The sequence below is a fragment of the Sceloporus undulatus genome, chromosome 3, assembly GCF_019175285.1.
Source record: "Sceloporus undulatus isolate JIND9_A2432 ecotype Alabama chromosome 3, SceUnd_v1.1, whole genome shotgun sequence".
Classification (NCBI taxonomy): Eukaryota; Metazoa; Chordata; class Lepidosauria; order Squamata; family Phrynosomatidae; genus Sceloporus; species Sceloporus undulatus.
The window spans coordinates 68916639-68935302 of NC_056524.1; the positions used below are offsets into that span (position 1 = coordinate 68916639).

At 41.4% G+C, this 18664-nt stretch overlaps 1 protein-coding gene across 9 annotated transcripts in view; it reads left to right on the top strand.

Moving 5' to 3' along the window:
* Positions 1-17339, top strand: part of KCNJ15 (potassium inwardly rectifying channel subfamily J member 15) — a 47682-nt gene extending 30343 nt beyond the window's left edge. For 6 of the 9 annotated variants that reach the window (XM_042456165.1, XM_042456167.1, XM_042456166.1 and 3 more), the window contains one exon: positions 13756-17339. In XM_042456165.1, coding sequence (XP_042312099.1) covers positions 13756-14899 — 1144 coding nt within the window. In that variant the 3' untranslated portion in view covers positions 14900-17339. Of the gene's footprint in view, positions 1-2326; positions 2619-2842; positions 2886-13165; positions 13211-13755 lie in introns of those variants that run through there. The other 3 variants (XM_042456172.1, XM_042456169.1, XM_042456170.1) reach the window with 3 other exon arrangements.
* Positions 17340-18664: the final 1325 nt, after the last annotated feature.

Here is an 18664-nt window from a genome sequence, read left to right on the forward strand (position 1 = left end):
AAAAAGGGATGCTGATGAAGGTGTGTGTGTGGCAAGGATGGTCTAGGAGAGCCAGTAGTTCCTGCATCCACAGTTCTCCTCGCCTCCAGCTACTCTACCAAACTGGCCAGTAACCTATGCTAGTTCTGGAGATAACAGAATCACACAGTTGGAAGGTGTAACGGTTATCCTTCTTTCCTTATTGCTGCCACCAATTTTGTAATGACTACCCTCTTTTTAAGGGCTGGCGGTAGGGTCTTTTCTTTATATAGTAGCGTGGAGCTGAGATGTATGACTGACAAGCTTTTATGTAAACCAAAATATAAACTTTATTAAACAAAACGGTTGAACAACTCTCCCTTGAACTGAATGATATGATGTCACAGCTAGTTCAGGCACAGGTTACTTAGTTACATTTATATTATTTGACTCGGCTACTGTCACTTTACTTTTCCCTAGATATCCCTCTATCACCTAGAGACTTTCCTGCCTCTCTTTAGACAGTTCGTTCTCTTAACTCAGCCACCAAGGCTAACCATATCCTGCAGGATATTACACTCCAGTCCCTCCCTCTCCTAGAGGTCTGGCAGTGCAACGGTAGGGAGCCCTTTCTACACAGACTCTACCCCTAACCGTCCTTCTCGAGCCCTGGAACCCTCCCTCTCAGGATTCCAGCCCCTAACTAACACATTCCCTCAGGAACTCCTGGACCTCAGTCCTCTCTCCCCAAGATTCTAAACCCTAACTGCCGTTCTAAACTGTCCCGGTTCCAACTGACTCCCCAACTGTCAGTTCGGAATCTTCAAAAGTTCTAGCCTACAGGCTATTGGCTGGCTCTCAGCTGCCTTCTGATTGGACAGCTAGGAGTGGACAGCTGGGAGTGCTCTCCATTACAGAAGGAACTGCCAGGGGCATGCAGAAATACATAACTACACCACGCCTGAAAGATGGGCTTCAAACATCTGTTGAAAAATCTCCAAAAAAGAGTCCACCATGCTCTAAGGAAATCCATTCCATAGTCAAACAGCCCTTATGGCCAAGAAAATATTCTTAATGTTTAGGTAGTATTTCTTTTTATAGATCAATTACCTCCCACTGATTTCAGTGGGAAAGAATGGTTTCACTCACAGGTGATGGACTCTTTTGAGCCCAAATACTGAATTCCATTTCAGAGGAGTGATGGGGTGCATGTGAGTATGTATTCCAGGAATGGGCAGGGCCAAAGGGTTAAAAAGGCAGGACCAAAAAAAACCAGCATATGTTAGTTTAAAGCTCTTGTGCCAGTAGGTAAAGCTTAGGAGAGTCATGCCATACTTCTAGAATGGAGGAAACAAACACTACAACATGTGAACAACATGTGAAGTTGAAGGTTTTCATGACCGGCATCCATAGTTTTTTGTGGGTTTTTCAGGCTATGTGGCCATGTTCTAGAAGAGTTTATTCCTGACATTTCACTACAGCCACTGATGCTGGCGAAACACCAGAAATAAACTCTTCTAGAACATGGCCACATAACCCAAAAACCCCACAAAAAACTCTACAACAGCTGAAAAGTCCCCAAGTGATGGTGTCACCGGGAGAAGGATATGGCCATCTAAGACTCCCCCAGATGGCTGGGTTGGGACCTCAAGGGAGCCAGAATTATTCCCAGGGCCTAGATTCACTTCCTCTGTCTTAAAGCACAGAAAACCCTCAGCTGGCAGGAGGGATGAACGAGTGAAAATGCTGTTCCTGGTTCCCTTCTGCCCTGCTGGCATCAACCCAGTAGGGCTTAAGATGTCTCTCTGAAATAAGGGTTAGGATTGCACTACAAGCCTGTGTGGCATAGTGGTTTGAATGTTGGACTATGACTCTGGAGACCAAGGTTCGATTCCCTGCTCCACCATGAAACTCACTGGGTGACCTTTGGCAAGTCACATGCTCTCAGCCTCAGGGGAAGGCAAGGGCAAATCTCCTTTCAACAAATCTTGGTAAGAAAACCCCATGATTGGTTTGCCTTAGAGTCACCATGGGAAGTCGGAAACAACTTGAAGGCACACAACAACAAACAACATTGCCCTGCTTAGAATAATTTTTTAAATTAAAAAAAAAAGTTAAAAAGTATTGGCTTTTTTTATTTTAGTTTTTTTTTTCTACAGAGAAGAAGGAAAAGCACCCACAAATCAAAGCAGAAACAGGATAGAATGAATTTGTGAATGAATCCATCTGAAACTAGGACTGGAAACAGACCAGATGACTCCATTCCCTGCAGCAGATTAGGCCAGCCATTCACTCTCCTTGATAAATGATTTTAATTGAAGGGTTAAAGAAATATACTGAGCTTGAACAGATCAATGGACTGGAGGGGGAAGCAGCAGGATAAGGCACTTCTCTCTATATAGCTCTTCATTAACTAGCGGAAGACTGTGCACAGTGAGCACCGAAGAGAAAAGAGAGACCAGAACATGGGGAAAAAAAACAGAGGATGCCAGGGGGCCCATCAAAAATGAAGGGGAACGGGAAGGCTGGAAACTAGAGTACGGAAAGGGGGATAAAAGGCTAGTGGTGATGCCTGCCTTTCCCTTCTTGGCTCTGCCCCTCAGTCATCATTACAGGGATCTGCATGAGACACTGATCACCCTAGGCTTGTTTCCTCCTCTGTAAGTAAAATGGGGATATTGATACTTGCCTTCTCCGCAGGTCTGTGGTCAGGATTTATTAATGTTTGCTTAGCACTTTGAAACTGTAAAATGATACAGAGCTGGAGTGCTCAGTATTGTTTCTGGAAGCACGTGTGGCTGATTTCTTTGTAACCTGCAGATTAAAATCTGGCACGTGGACCTGATTTAATGGAATAGAAAGTTTAGCCCTTTGGAGAGCCAAAGTCTGTTGAAACTGGATGTCTTTTTTAAAAAGCAAAGCAGCAGGTAATAGTCACACAGCATGAACTGGGGTGAGGGTGAGAGAGGGAGGTGGAAAATCACCCATCTCAGGTTTGGGTGTCTGGCTGTGCTAATGAAGATCTACTGAGAAGGTGTTTGAATTCAAGGAAGTTGGAAACCATATCCTGGCAAGAGAGAGTCCTAAGTAATTTGTAACTCCGGAAATGTCATTCATTAAAGGGGGAAAAAATCTGGACACACAGCAGGGGATGGGGAATTCCTCGTAGAAGCCTTTATCCCAAAAGCATTGTTAGAAATGTTAAACAGAATTGCAACAGATGTAAAAGTTTCTACAGCTTTTATTTAAAATTGAATTTGATCCCACAAGCGGGGAAATATCACAGCCAAGAAGCATCAAACATAAAAAAAAAAAAAGCCTGTATGGTCAATCAATAACAAGAGCCCTGTGCAAACCTTTGAAGAGGCATGGATTATGGCCGTAATCCTAGAGGCTTTGCTTGCTTGTAAATCTCACTCAGATCAATAGTTTTGTCTCATAGAAGAAATGGTTTATGATAGACTATGTCACATAAATCTATTGGCATAACTTAATACCTAAACTCACTTTCTAGGTAAATTACACTGCTATATACATGAGCGTTAACTGGCTATGAACCAAACAGAAGCCTTTCAAACTATAGAAGCATTCTTTGATTCCCAGTCAGGATCCTATTAAATTGCTATCTTTAGGAGCTGGAAAAAGGAATTGTTAGAAGATATTTATATCAGTGTGAGGAAGCACAGCTATTTTTAATGAGAAAGGTATCCAGTGTTTCTAAATAAATGTACCCAGTCTCTTGATCAAGATCTTTTCATTCAGGCAGGCCATTGGTACTTGGGCTGATTTATTACTGAAAGGCCTCCAAATGGCTGGTGTTGGCTTTGCCTTTTTTGTTTTTAATTGAGTTTTTAAAAAATGTTATGGATTGAATCATGATTTTGTTTGCACTCTGTATTTTATTGTCATTTGCCTCCTTGAGAGTCCTGTTTGGGGGGAAACGTGACATACAGTATATATAAAATAAATAGTCTGAGCCAGGGGTAGGCAATCTTTTTGAGCCGGGGGCCGGGTTGCTGTCCCTCAGACAACTGGGGGGCTGAACCCACAAAATAAATAATTAAATAATTTTTAAAAAATATTAAATATATAAATAAACCAGGACAAATGTAGGACAAAATTTTCAAATGGAAGACACTTTTTTAAAAAAATGGAGGACACGTGAAAAAATTTGCTGATTTTTTAAAAATGTTAATATAAATATGTGTTTCTGAGGCTTCTATAGACAATTGCTCCCCAAAGGCCCCAGCGGCAATTGGCGGCAGGACCGGGCTGGGGCCGGTCCCAAGGCCTCGCCAGGCCGCATCTGGCCCGCGGGCCGCAGGTTGCCTACCCCTGGTCTGAGCTACCTGCAATACAAACAACTGCATAACTTCATTAGTAGGACATAGATAGCATAAGCAACTGAGCTTCAGCCTACAAACTTTTAAGAAACAAAAACACAGACTCTCCAACTTTTCACAGTTGAAAATGGTGAGACATGTGGCCAAGCAACATCAGAGTGTGTTTAAGACTGCAAAAATTATTAATGAGAGGAAAACATATACAAACTAGTACAGGCTGCAATAGTTTACTTTTTGCCTGAGCTTATTGGGAAGGGCAAAATCCAACCCACTTCTCTCCCTGCTGCAAAGTATTTTTGCACTGTGAACTCAATTTTCTACTATTGAAATAAACTGTAGGGAAAGTGGAAGGGGAGAGAAACTAAGGTGCTTTATAGAGCACCCAAAAAGGGCGCTCTGCCAGCACCCGTGTTTGCCGCATGAGGGAGCCACAGCAGACAAACCGCGCAGCTCCCCTGTGCAGCAAGAAGAACCCGCAAAAAGTGGGTTCTTCTTGCAGCATCACAACCACACCACAACTTTTTTAGGCCCCCAGTACATACAAGGGGTGAGGCCTGATTGGACGCTGCGTCCTCGGCCAACCCCTAGTACGTACTGGGGGTGGAGCAAAGGCCCGTCTGTAACGGGCCAAAGACATTTTAAAAGAAGCTTTAAAAATGGGACAACAGGGGACTAATCAGGACAGCGCCTGCCATATTGCGACAGTTAGATGGTATGCAAACAACTAAAGACATCATGACACATCAGCCTTGAACTGGTTCATATGGGAATCTTCCATCTGGATTGGTCATGTGCAAGGTGGTGGTATGGGTGTTATTTATAGAATCATAGAGCTGGTCATCCAGTCCAACCCCCTGCAATGCAGGAACATCAATGCACCCCTGACAGAGGGCCATCCAACTTCTGTTTAAAAACCTCCAAAGAAGAAGACTCCACCACTCCATCACTCTCCAAGGGAGTGTGTTCCACGGTCAAACAGCTCTTACTGGCAGGAAGTTCTTCCTAACGCTGAGGTTGAATCTCTTTTCCTATTTGCTCCATGTCCTATTTTCTGGAATAGCAGAAAACAAGCTTGTTCCAGCATCAATATGACATCCCTTCAAATATTTAAGCAGGGCTATCATATCACCTATTAACCTACTCTTCTCCAGGCTAAACATACCCATCTCCCCAAGTCTCTCATCATAGGGCATGGTTTCCAGACCCTTCACCATTTTGGTTTCCCTTCTCTGGACATATTCCAGCTTGCCATCCTTTTTTAATCATGTTGCCCAGAACTGGATGAAGTATTCCAGGTGAGGCCTGATTAAAGCAGAAGCAGCACTATTACATCCCTTCATCTAGACACTATATTTCTATTGATGCAGCTAGGAATTGCATTAAGTTTAGCTTCCACATCACAATGCCAACTCATGTTTAAGTTGTGGTCTATTAGGACTGCGAGATCTCTTTCACATGTAGTCTTGTTAAGTCAGGTGTCCCCCATTCTCTATCTAGGGATTTCATTTTTTCTGTCTAAGTGAAGTACCTTACATTTCTCCCTGTTGAAATTCATTTTGTCAGTTTTGGTCCAACTTTCTAAACTATTAAGGTCATTTTAAAATTTAATCTTCAGTTCTGGGATACTAGCTACTCCTCCTGATTTGGTGTCATCTGCAGATTTGATAAACAAACCCTCTATTCTTTCATCCAAGTCATTGATAAAGATGTTGAATAGCACTGGGCCGAGAACAGAACCCTATGGCACTGCACTGATCACTTCTCTCCAAGATAAAGAGTCATTAATGAGTACCCTTTGGGTTTGACTGGTCAGCCAATTACAAATCCACCTAACAATTGCATTGTCGACTCTAGCCCATCTTTATTAGCTTGTTTGCAATAATATCATGGGGGACCTTGTCAAGGCCTTACTGAAATCAAGATATGCTATACCCACAGCTCTTAAAATCTCTACCAGAATATACTCGTAGCATTTTGCCAAACTATACTTCCCAAGCTTGCTTTACTATGATAGTTAAAACTGGTATGTAAGCTGGATATGTAACAGCACACATTTATTACACCATTTAGAGAACTAATAGGAATGTCGGATAATTCTGTATTAGTGTTTTATGGATCGTATTTTGTATTATTGTATCATTTTTATTGATGTAATCCTGCCTATTATTATTATTATTATTATTTAGTTTTCCTTTTTCTTCCTCCCTCTCCCTCTCTCCCCCCTTTTTTCCTCACATACACTTATTCCTGCTTCCCATTGATCCCTCTTCCAATGCTCATGCGTGCCAACCTTCAACCCAAAACTTAGAAAAATCACTTTTTTGAACTATAATTCCCATTATTCTCCAGTCATCATGGCTAGTGCCCATGCTCGTTGGGACATTCAGGGAGCTATAATAGAAAAAGTAATTTTTCTGATGTCTGTTCTAGTCCTTTCTTCCAGGCTTGTAGGAATCTATTCTGTTGTTTTATGCCCCAGGTCTTCATTGAAATCCCCCCACCCTGATCTGTTATTTATTCCTACCATGTGCATCCCTGAGGGATGAATACAAGCTAGGTAGATCCATACAAGTCCTTCCTCTGTGCAAGACCAGGGGAGCACTGAGTTTCTGCAAAAATAGAAATGTCCTCTGGCAAAAGGAATTCTTTTCCATCTCAACTCAAAACTCAGACCGGAGAACTCATTGGCCCACCACATCAGTGACATTGACAAGTCTAAGAAAATGGACTGCACATTTATAGGAGGAACTGGAATATCCAGTGTTACGACAGAGAACATTGGAATAAACAGAGCAGAGGTTTGGAAAGAATGCAATCTTTAATGCTTCCAGGCACAAGCCAGTCAAGTTGGAAGAGAGGAGGTGAGGGTTGCCTTTGAGGGCAGGTTTATTGCCTGCTTTATGCTCTTCCCTCCGATGCAGCCTGGATTGGTTACTGTAAATTATCATTCAACTGTGCATCCAATGGCCCAATGCGGCATTCTTGTTCTGGCAGTCCTCTCCCTAATTTGACAAAGAAGGCAGAGAAAAGAGGGGAAATGTTTCTTCAGGCCAAAGAATCCTACACAAATTTCTGTGGGCTTTAAAGATATAAACAACAGGAATTCAGGATCACATGAGAAGAGAGATGATGAAAGAAACAGAATGCAGGAAGTTGAGGGGGGGGGGGAGAGAAGGCCAGGATCGGATGGGATCCATTCCAGGATATGAAAGGAAGTGACTAAAACGATACGTGCATGTTACCTAATAAAGAAACACAAATGGAGAGAGGAAGACACCAAGGACTGGTGAGATGCTATTCTAATACTTATTTAATAGAGCAGGGCCCAGAAAAAACACAGCTTCATAGCACTGATCATAGAGAAAGAGACACTGCCTTGAAATACAGTGAAAAAACCAAAAATCACTGGACACCAGGAAGCAGTGGAAGTGTGACAGAGAGTTAGGGTGTTGTCCTTGCAGGTCATACAGGGATAAATTGGTGGGTTTGGTTCTTTGCTTATGTTAAGAGGCAGCCTAGGGCTATACTACCTGAGAAGCAATTTAGGAAAAATGTTTTGCCTTGTCATGGAAATTCACAAAACCTCATTAAATAGTTCAAAGAAGAACACACCTTAATTTGACCTGTTGAAGGCCAAAGGGGCCTGGGCCCCTCTCTGTCACAACCAGATCTTTTAAGAGTGCCTGATAAGATTTGGGATTAGAGTTCAAGCAGTGCAAGCAACACTGAGAGGAATTCTTGGTGGTTGCTTCTCAGGACTGGAACTCCCTTCTTCTTGAGAGACATATCTTCCTATGGCAATGTAAGACTTTTAAGAAACAATTAAGCTAGGAGTTGGGTGTAATGGATTCTTCTTTTGCTGTTATTTTTGTGTATCTGTTTTCCTATATGTGTATTGTGATATTTTAGTTCAAACAAATTTGCTTTTAGTGGTATGCCAAACATGGGTGTAGAGGGAAATTTTGAAATGCAGGAGTTAGAAGCTGATCGCACACAATATTTTCCCCATTATGGGAATGGGAATGGGACTCTCGGGACTGCGCATGACTGGGAAAAAATGGATTTTATCACACAGCAAATCATCCTCAAAATAGCCCCGTTCCATACCCCGGCACCAAGCCATCCCCATTCAGTGCTGAGGAGCATCATTTTGGTTGGTTGGAAGTCTTCCGGCCAACCAAAATGTGCGCCTCAGCACTGAATGGGGACAGCTTGATGCCAGGGGACAGAATGGAGCCATTTTGAGGGTGATTTGCTGTGCAATAAAATCTGCTTTCCCCGGTTACGCGTGGCCCTGAGAGCCCCCTTCCCGTTCCCATAACGTGGAAAATAATGTGTGCGATAAGCTTCTTAGTCATGATATCCCTCGTAGCATACCCTCCAACTGTCTTGATCTGGCAGGAGCAGTCTTGGTTAATCTTCCATTTTACCACTCCTTCAGGTGCTTTTAAAATGTTCCACTTATTCTCTCCTGCTGCTGCTACTTCCCCCCTTTGTCTTCTGCTTACTTCAATTGTTACAAACCAAGTTCAAAGCATAAAAGTGCTTTGCACTCTATTAACTCAGGTGAGGATAGAGGAACTGAAATCTTACCTTTCCCAGTAAGCTCAGGAAAAAGCAAACTACTGCATTCTCTTCTAGCTTGTGTGTTCTTATAAATAACATTTGCCACATTGACCAACCTCTGATATAGATGGTTACGATGGTTTTCATCTCTGAAATGTGTGTAGGCATGCCATAGCTACAAGGAGTATCCATAGCCATATCCAAACATTTCAACAATTCTGTCCAGTCTGCTCAAAATGGTGACCAATGTGCAATTCCTTAAACAGCCAACCATCTTCCCAAAATTTTAAAGTTGCAGAGCTGGGCAGGGCTCCTCCTGGCAGTTGTGGGGTGATCTCTACTCCCCTTCTACACCCAAGCTTGGGAAAAACACTCTGGGCTGTGTGGCAACTGCACAGCCCTCCTCCAACCACCATCTTGAGGGGGAGAGAGGCCAGACCTGGAAGACAAAGAGCCCTCCTCCAACCACCATCTTGAGGGGGAGAGAGGCCAGGCCTGGAAGACAAAGAGCCCTCCTCCAACCACCATCTTGAGGGGGAGAGAGGCCTTGCAATTTTTTGTATTGTTTTGCAATTTTACTGTATACCGCTATGATCATTGTGGAATAGCGGTCTATAAATAAAAATTATTATTATTATTATTATTATTATTATTACAACCAAGGCACCTGGAGAGTCTTGGGAGGCCTAAGTCAATGCAGTAAAACAAACTCCATCTCTGTTAGCAGCTTTCCTGGTCCATCTGTCACTCAGGAAAAAGGACCAGGCAGAGATATGCCATTGGTTATCACTGTTAGAAGTGCTTGATTCAGCATTTGGCATCTTGTGCATCAGTTGTACTACTACAGGGGAGAAGGATTCCTTTGGTTCTCTCCCCACCCACCACACTGTTTAGGCCAGAAGTTGCTATTTTTCAGGGAACAATCACAAATAATCCCAGTGTCAAGAGGCAAACTGTAACCTCCTCTTCTTGAGACAGTCACTTGTCTAAACAACCCAGACTAGTTCCACAATGGGCAGGGGTGCCTTTATCAGTTCCTGGGCTGCTTTTCAGAAGCAGGTTGGGGGTGGTAGTGGGATGAGCACTGAGAATAGTGTCTTTGGCTTTGGTCTTCACAAACCAACTCTTGCTTGAGTGGGAATATAGCAGAGTTTTGAAAAATGACTTTTTTTGGGTACTGTACTAGCTAGCATTGGTACTGGACACTGGAGCTCTAAAAGTCACTTTTTCAAGCTATGAAATACAGACAGTTCATGCCAAAAGTTCCTTATAGGCTCAGAAGCTTTTTTAGGTTGATGAAGCTGCTCCAACATTGCATATGCAAAGACTATCCTGGGCATTTACTACACATGCCAGTGAATCTCTTGCTTTCTCACCAGCAGGAATAAATTAAACTTTCAGTTTTGGTTTGTTCCACATTTCACACTTTTTAATGCTCAAGTACCTTTAGTTCCATTTATGAAGAAATTGGCAGACCCTGGAATGTTCTCTGGAAAAACAGATTGAATGATATTCTCACTCATCTTCACTAGCCAAATTGAGCACATTGAGTTCTTTTCTGTTTGGGGAGGCACTCATTGTACCTACCTGTCAAGCAGTTGTTAAAGATGAGGAGCCTGTCAGAATAAAATGATGGCAATCACAGCTGCCCTCTGTATGCATCCACAACTGCAACCATGGTTGGCACACACAGGACTTGATTCAAACCCACAGTACTCAGGCTCCTCTGCCTGAGGGGCGGGGAGTGTGTGCAACTGTCATTTGTAATTTCTCCCACATTATTTTTTTTTTAAATTGTACCTCACATTCTTTCTATCCTCCTAAGGAACAGAATTCCAAATCATTTTGGATAAGTTCCCCCCCCCCAAACAAATAAGCAATTCATTGAAAAGGGACACAAGAGTTCTACTTACACAGCAGATACAGAATAGTTTCTCTCACTCTGGAGCCCTCTGGATGGGTTGGTCTGCAGCTCCTATCATCTTCAAGCAACACAGAAATGGCCATACTTGCTGGTGTGTGTGTGATAACAGCTATAGTTCAACACCTCTGGAGGACCCCTAAATAGAGAGCTTTAAAAAGAATGTCACAACTAAATCTCATAATTGTTTTCTGTTGGCTATTTTAAACAAAGAAAAGATATGTTCTTTATTGCAATTGGGTATAAAGAACAAAAGAGAGCCAGTGTGGCATAGCATTTTGAGTGTTGGAGACCAGGGTTCTATACCTCGCTCGGACACTGGTCACATGCTCTCAGCCTCAGGGGAAGGCAGTGACAAATCCCCTTCTAATGAACACTGCCATGATAGTTTCACCTTAGAGTCACCATAAGTTGGAAACTACTTGAAGGCACACAACAACAATAATCAAAATAGATGATCCCTTCCAGCTATCTTGATTTGGCAGGGACAGTCCCAATTAATTCTTTCTTATTCCACTTCTTCAGCTGTTTTTAAAATGTGCCAGATTTTCTCTCCTCCTCCCACTTTCCCTCTTCATCCTCAGTTTACTTCAGTTGCTGCTGAGTGAATTTAAAGTGCAAAAGTAGTTTGCATTTAGGAGATTACTACACATGGCTTTTACACTATCATTAGACCCAGAAAAAAAGTGGTGTTGGTGATACCTATTGCATGATGTCACCTCTGACCTGTAGCTGCTGCATCCCCCAAATGCAGTTAGGGCACCCTTTTTCATTGATGGGGAAAGCCTGTCAATGAGCTTGCAATCGTGCTAGTTCCCAAGTTAGAATCATTGCTGTTGAGGCAGTTGTGCTATTGGGAGTCAACATGGTGTCAATGTTCCCTTTTCTCCTCTGTCCTCCCTCCACTCTAAAACTTAACTCACAGTAGCAGAGCTCCAGAACTGCACAAAAAAGTGGTGGTGGTGGTGATGATAACAACCACAATCCCAGAAAGCATGCTGGGTAGGGCATAGAGCAGGAAAGTGGAGTTAAGGAGAAGTCAGGAAGAGGGCATGATGGCTGCAGTTGTGCAAAGGAGTAACATATAGTGATGTAGCAAATACAAACAGATATAATTCAATTTTCATTGACAAGTGCAATTATGGCAAGAATGGGGCTCATGTGGTAAAGCCCTCAGTTAAATCAGCAAGTGGAAGAGGCTGGGTAGGGGCAGAACATATATCTTACCAGTAGACTCAAGCAAAAGCAAAGAATAGCTAGCTTGTGTTTTCTTTCTGATTAGTAAATTTTGCAATATTGACCACACTCTGATATTGCTTGATCACATGTGGCTTGTTTTTCTTTTGTGAAATTTTGGAATGTATTCTAGGTCCTCCTGATTCCCTGTGCTATACGTTCCTTGTTTAATGGATTTCCTTACAGTTGTTAGTTGCTTTATTTGCAGTTTTATGTCACACCTTAAAATGTATTTCCTTTTTCTTGTCTCTGAATTCACAGTGTGTCTGTATAGTATTTTCTCATGGACTGTCCCTCCTGCTGTCTTTACTGTTCTTATTCATGTCACTAAGACTTGTATCCCCACCCCTGTTTATTATCTTGACATGTTGCTTTGAGCATGTATATGCATGTTGATTTTACACTCACACAAATGTTTTTTTTACAGAGATGGTCAGAATGGTCCCCTTCCTTATTTTGAGTTTTGCAGTATTTTCTAGAGGAAATAAAAATAAATATTAATTTACCTTCAGTCTGCCAGCAGTTACTCAGTTATGAGTATAAACATAAATATTCCTCTACTGACAAACAGGAAAGTTGCATTAGTGAATAATTACATTGCTATCCTGGCCTGGCACACATCTCTACTACAAGTGCGTCTTTGGTTTCCAGAAATTTTCTTTTAAGTAGTTACAAGAGAGAATTGTATTTTTTTCCCCTGTGGTTCATAAAAACGAACCACTCATTAATGCTCTTTCTTGAAGCCAAACAATGGAACAAAACAATACCAGCAGTGCAAAGTGCCAGAATACAAAGGATGTAAGTTTTAGGTGGGTTTTTTTTCAAGAGCAGGAAGTTTTGTTATTGGAAACTCCTGTTAACATTGTATGGCCTTGCACTACGTAACTACTGTCTGGTCCTGGAAACAGTGTCCTTTTTTTGTCCCATCAAGCTGGCAAAGACAGACTCATTCTGCTTTCTGTGTGCTTTATTCAGTCTTGAATGTAGGCACACTTAATCTTCATCTGGACTGAGTGGGGATGCACAGTAAACAAACTTCAAGAAACTTGTGGTCTGGTGCCTTCTCTGTTTGCAGAGGGCAGGGCTGTAGTGCTAGAGAGCTGAATTAGTGAATGACCTTATTTTCTTCACTGATTTTTTGAAGCTGGACAGATCCATGATGTAGGCAGCCTTGCAGAGTTTTCAGGTGCAAATTATTTTATCATGAACTCTTTTCCTACATATTCATGAGCCTGCTTGCTTTCCTTTCCCCTCTAATATTTCTCAAGAAGGTCTTCATTTGTAAAAATTACAATTCAAATTTTTGTTTCAAAGATAACGTCTACCATTATTTTCAGGAGTGAAGCAACTACAGGATTAAAGTAGCAGTTAAAGCTAAATTGATGTAGCATTAATGAAATGCGATGCCTTTATATGTTTGCATCAGATTCAGCTTGTTAAAGACAGAGATATTCTTCCCTTACATTATAAATATGGGAACTATTTGCATATGGCATAGGGTTGATTGGGTAAAAACATTCTTCAGACGTCTGAGATGAGTTGTCTATATTGACATGGAAATCAAGGAAAAAATTAAATTCCCTTCAGCTCATGAAATTAAATGGCATGTTTCTGCTAACAGCTTTCAACTATACCAGCGTTTTGCCTATACAACTCAAGTGTAATTATAGTCCTGTTACCATATCTGTGTGATTGTTTTAAAATAACCACCCCACCTCTCTCTCTCTCTAGGTCTGAGGCTTTGACTATGGAAGCAACACACATCAATATGTCCCAAGCCCCGCTAGTGAATGGGGGCATCAGTGCCAAGCTTAAAAAAAGCAAACCCCGTGTGATGTCCAAAAGTGGTCACAGCAATGTGCGGATTGACAAAGTAGATGGCATTTACCTACTCTATCTCCAGGATCTGTGGACCACCGTTATTGACATGAAGTGGAGATATAAACTTACTTTGTTTGCTGCAACATTCATAATGACCTGGTTCCTTTTTGGAGTCATTTATTATGCCATTGCATTTCTTCATGGAGATCTAGAAGGTAGCAAGTTTCCTTCCAAACATATCCCCTGCGTCATGAAAGTTGACTCATTAACTGGGGCATTTCTCTTCTCTTTGGAGTCCCAGACAACCATTGGTTATGGCTTCCGGTACATCACTGAGGAGTGCCCTCATGCCATTATTCTCCTAGTAACCCAATTGGTTGTCACAACATTAATTGAAATCTTCATCACTGGGACGTTCCTGGCCAAAATTGCTAGACCCAAGAAAAGAGCAGAGACCATAAAGTTCAGTCATTGTGCTGTTGTAACCAAACACAATGATAATCTTTGCCTTGTGATTCGAGTGGCAAATATGAGAAAGAGTCTTCTGATCCAATGCCAGCTGACTGGAAAACTTCTTCAGACTTATGAAACCAAAGAAGGAGAGAGGATTCTACTTAACCAAGCCAGTGTCAAATTCCACGTTGACTCCGCCTCAGAAAGTCCTTTCTTGATTTTACCTCTGACTTTTTATCATATATTGGATGAGAATAGCCCTTTAAAAGATCTTACTCCTCAGAGTCTAAAAGAAAAAGATTTTGAGCTTGTTGTCCTCTTGAATGCCACAGTAGAGTCAACAAGTGCAGTTTGTCAGAGCCGAACATCATATATTCCAGAAGAGATCTTCTGGGGTTTTGAATTTATGCCTGTGATTTCCCTCTCTCAGAATGGAAAATATGTTGCTGATTTTAGTCAGTTTGAGCTGATCAGAAGAAGTGCAGATTTTACCTTATACAGTACAGACTGTGAAAAGCAAAAACTAGAAGAGCAATATCGAAAGGAAGACCAGAGAGAGAGAGAACGCAGAGCATTGTTGTTGCAGCAAAGCAATGTTTGATCTCTTGTCCATTATAAACTGTAACAAAAGTTTGGATACTAAGCTGCATGGTTTCTTCTTCCTTAAAGTGGAAAGGGAGCAAATTCATACTTAAAGAGCTGTGAGGTGGAAAGTATCCATCCTTTTATCAGGGGGGGCAGCTTTTTGGGATGGGAGCCCACATTGGATCCCCCTGATCCCACTAAGAGCCACATTGCAACCTCAGTTGATGCTAAAATTTAACAGCAATTGCAGTGGCTTTTTATGTGCAGAATGGCGGAGCACTCTGTCATAGCACAAAGTCCATAGTTCAAAGTGTCTCCTAACTTTAAAAAAGGCAAAAACAAACAGGGGAAGTAGAGGCACAAAAATAGTTTGGGAGCCACAGATGACCATGTTGCATTATCCTGCACCTGTTTTTATCAGTATGTATAATTAATCAAGTGTAGTTCTTACTTAAATGATGGAGCTGGCCAGTCCTGGATAGTACTTGGATGGGAGACTGCCAATGAATACCAGATGCTGTAGGCTATATTCCAGAGGAAGGAACTGGCAAAATCACCTCTGACTATGCTTTGCCTTAGAAAACCCTGTGAAATTCATACAGATGCCATAAGACAACAGGTGACTTGAAGACATTCATGCTGTCAGAATGAAGGTGATACCATGTAGAAAGTATACCTAGAAAGGAGACACAGACTGAGTGAGACTGTTGGTCCACTACTGTTGATTGACTACTGATGCTTGACTGGGAGAGCAGTATTGGGTTTCAGACAGGAGTCTTTCCCAGTTCTACAAGCATCTACCAATGATTAAACCTGGGTCATATTGCTTGTAAAACCAACACTTCACCATTGACACATGGCCTTTCCATGTCTCTTAACAGTCTTCCACTTGGCAGCTTTCACAGCAGACAATGTTCAATTATGGTCAATATATGGAGACTGATACATTGAACAAATTCTTCAAATATTTATTTGACATAGTTTAGATCTTAAGTAGGATGATTAAAGAGCTGGTTATGAAACATATTTTTTTTGTATGTAATTGTAAGGATGGGAGTGTTTGGCAGAGTAGGAGGGATTCCTAGCATTGAGCCAGGGCTGTTAAAGCAGTCTCAAACTGGATTATTTCTGCAGTATAGAGTGGACCCTAGTCTAGTTGGAATGAACAACTGGAATTAAGCCAAAGTAAAAATAAAAAATAAAGAATGTAGTTTTAAAGAATTCTACTAACAACATTGTTTCTTATATGAAGTGTATAAAATATTAATTTGCTTTGCTTTATACAATTGTTTAATATTCTCAAATAAAAGTGCCTGAAACATTTACTGTCAGATATTCATGTGTTTAATACTATTGAGCTATCTTTTTAATAGGCCAGGATCCTCTTGGTGACATATGCTGGAATAATTTGGGGTTATAATTTGGAGTGAACAGGCAGCTCCAGCTCCAGCAGGGCTAGCCTGAAGGAAGAGGCTCATCCCTCCATAACTGTCATCCTCCGGCCTGCAAGGGAGTGAACAGGCAGGCCCAGCTCCACCAGGGCTAGCCTGAAGAAGAAGAGCCCTCCCTCCAGTCCACCTGCCTTGGTCCAGGCCTCAGAGGGAGAGAAGAACCACTTGACCTCATGCCCTTTCCCACCACTATTACCTTCTCCTTTTGTGTCATGTCTTTTAGATTGTAAGCCTGAGGGCAGGGAACCGTCTAATTCAAAATAATAATTGTAAGCTGCTCTGATAACCATTAGGGCTGAAGGGCGGGGTATAAATATCATAAATAAATGAATGAATAAATAAAATAAGTTAAGTACTTTCTCAGATGTTGAACAAGGAGTTAGCAAATACCTTCTTGTTCAGTGCTTTCCTCCGATCTGTATAGTGAGAGATAGCATTGCCCCAGACCAAATGCCATTATTTGTCCCAAAAGATGCATTAGGAGAACTCTGTCATGCTGTATAACCACGATGGTAGAGCTTTGCATTCTCTTGGCATTAAATAGAGCAATCATTGTTCAGCTTAAGAAAATGTACCTTCACTATACAAAGTGGACAAATACTGGCATTAAAAGCCAACAAATGAAACAGCCATAACGGTGCTCTGCTAATAGGCAAATCAGTAGCTGAAAGGGAAAATAGGATAACATTTAATTGTGTGTTATTCAGCTTTTTGAGTAGATTAAACTTACTCATTTTCTTCTGAGGTGTTGCTTTCAAACATGTTGGGCCTGCAAATAAGGCACCAGCATCCTTTTTGATGTATTTGAAGCCCAATTTAAATGTAGCAATGGATGTTAGTTTTTTTTAAGCTACTTGTGTGAAGTCCTGGCCATGTGTTCAGCTGTCTTAAGCATCCATACAGTTAGTACAGTTGGGATTTTTGATAAATGGTCTGGCACAACAATAAGTCATGTCATAAAGAGAGTAATCTATAGTTTAGTTGTGGTTCCAAATGTGTGGTAACGTGTACAGGTAATTTCTTTAAGCAAGCCTTGCATCCCTTTCTGGGAGAAAGGTGGCATATGAATAAAATATATATTTTTAAAAAGGTAGTGGTGTGAATGTTAGACTATGACCAGGTTTCAAATCCTTGTTCTGCCATGGAAATCCACTGGCTGAAGTCACACACTCTCAGCCTCAGAGGAAAGCAAAGGCAACCCCCATCTGAACAAATCTTGCCAAAATAAATCTGATAGGATCACCATACATCAGAAATTATTTATGGACACACAACAGCAACAAAAACCTAATATTAAACTTGGTTGGAAGGAACAAAAAAAAAATGCAGTGCAGTGAAGCAGTCTGAACACATTCAGATCTAAAACTGGGGAAGGAGAGGTGTGAACCCTGCCAGTTTAGAAAATGAGGTTGTCATAAAATAAAACCATACAATGTAAAGCAAAAATGGAATACTCCCTGAAGAAGAACAAAAGCTAATCCTACAGACAGGAAACAAAACATGTCAGTGGAAGGCTATTGTAGAAGTCTTCTAACAGCTAGTTTTGTATAGGCAGTGAGTGTTTAAACAAAAACACCAAAACCCAAAGAGGACATTTGATTCTTCTCACTGCCATCACCAAAGCCGAAGTGGCTATTATGATGGCCTTTTCAACCCTGCCACTGCATTGCACAAAAATAAGTAGTTTTTGTGTAGACATTGACAAAATTAAGTGATAGTAAATAAAATACTGAAGCTGTTTGCTTGCAGCTAATAGTTTATCAAAATATTTCAAGTGTGTAACACCATGTTGTTATTCATAGAAAAATAGTTAATTGAGGGCTTCTCCAGATTGACCCCAAACCTCAGGAACTGGTGAGAGTTATAGCTGTAGTTATAGGATTTAAAAAAATATATATCTGTGCCATATTTTTTTCTGTCCTGGCATTTTATATCTGTGTGATTTTTTTTTAGTATTGACAGCCACTTTTTAAATCACTACAGTGCATTTTTTTCTTTCTGTCTCAGGAGTTTCCAATACAGGGCAAGGTAAATGTCACACATTGTTTCAGTGTCTCCCACTGCAGTTTTAAGCAGTCCTACTGATAATGTTTGGGATGGGGGTATGGCCTTTGCCATGGAGATTTTCATAGGAGCATAGAGTTGGAAGAGACTGCAAGGGCCATCCAGTCCAACCCCCTGCCATGCAGAAAATCCAAATCAAAGCATCCCCAACACATGGCCATCCAGCCTCTGTTTAAAGACCTCCAAGGAAGGAGACTCTATCACCCTCCGAGGGAGTGCATTCCACTGTCGAACAGCCCTTACTGTCAGGAAGTTCCTCCTAATGT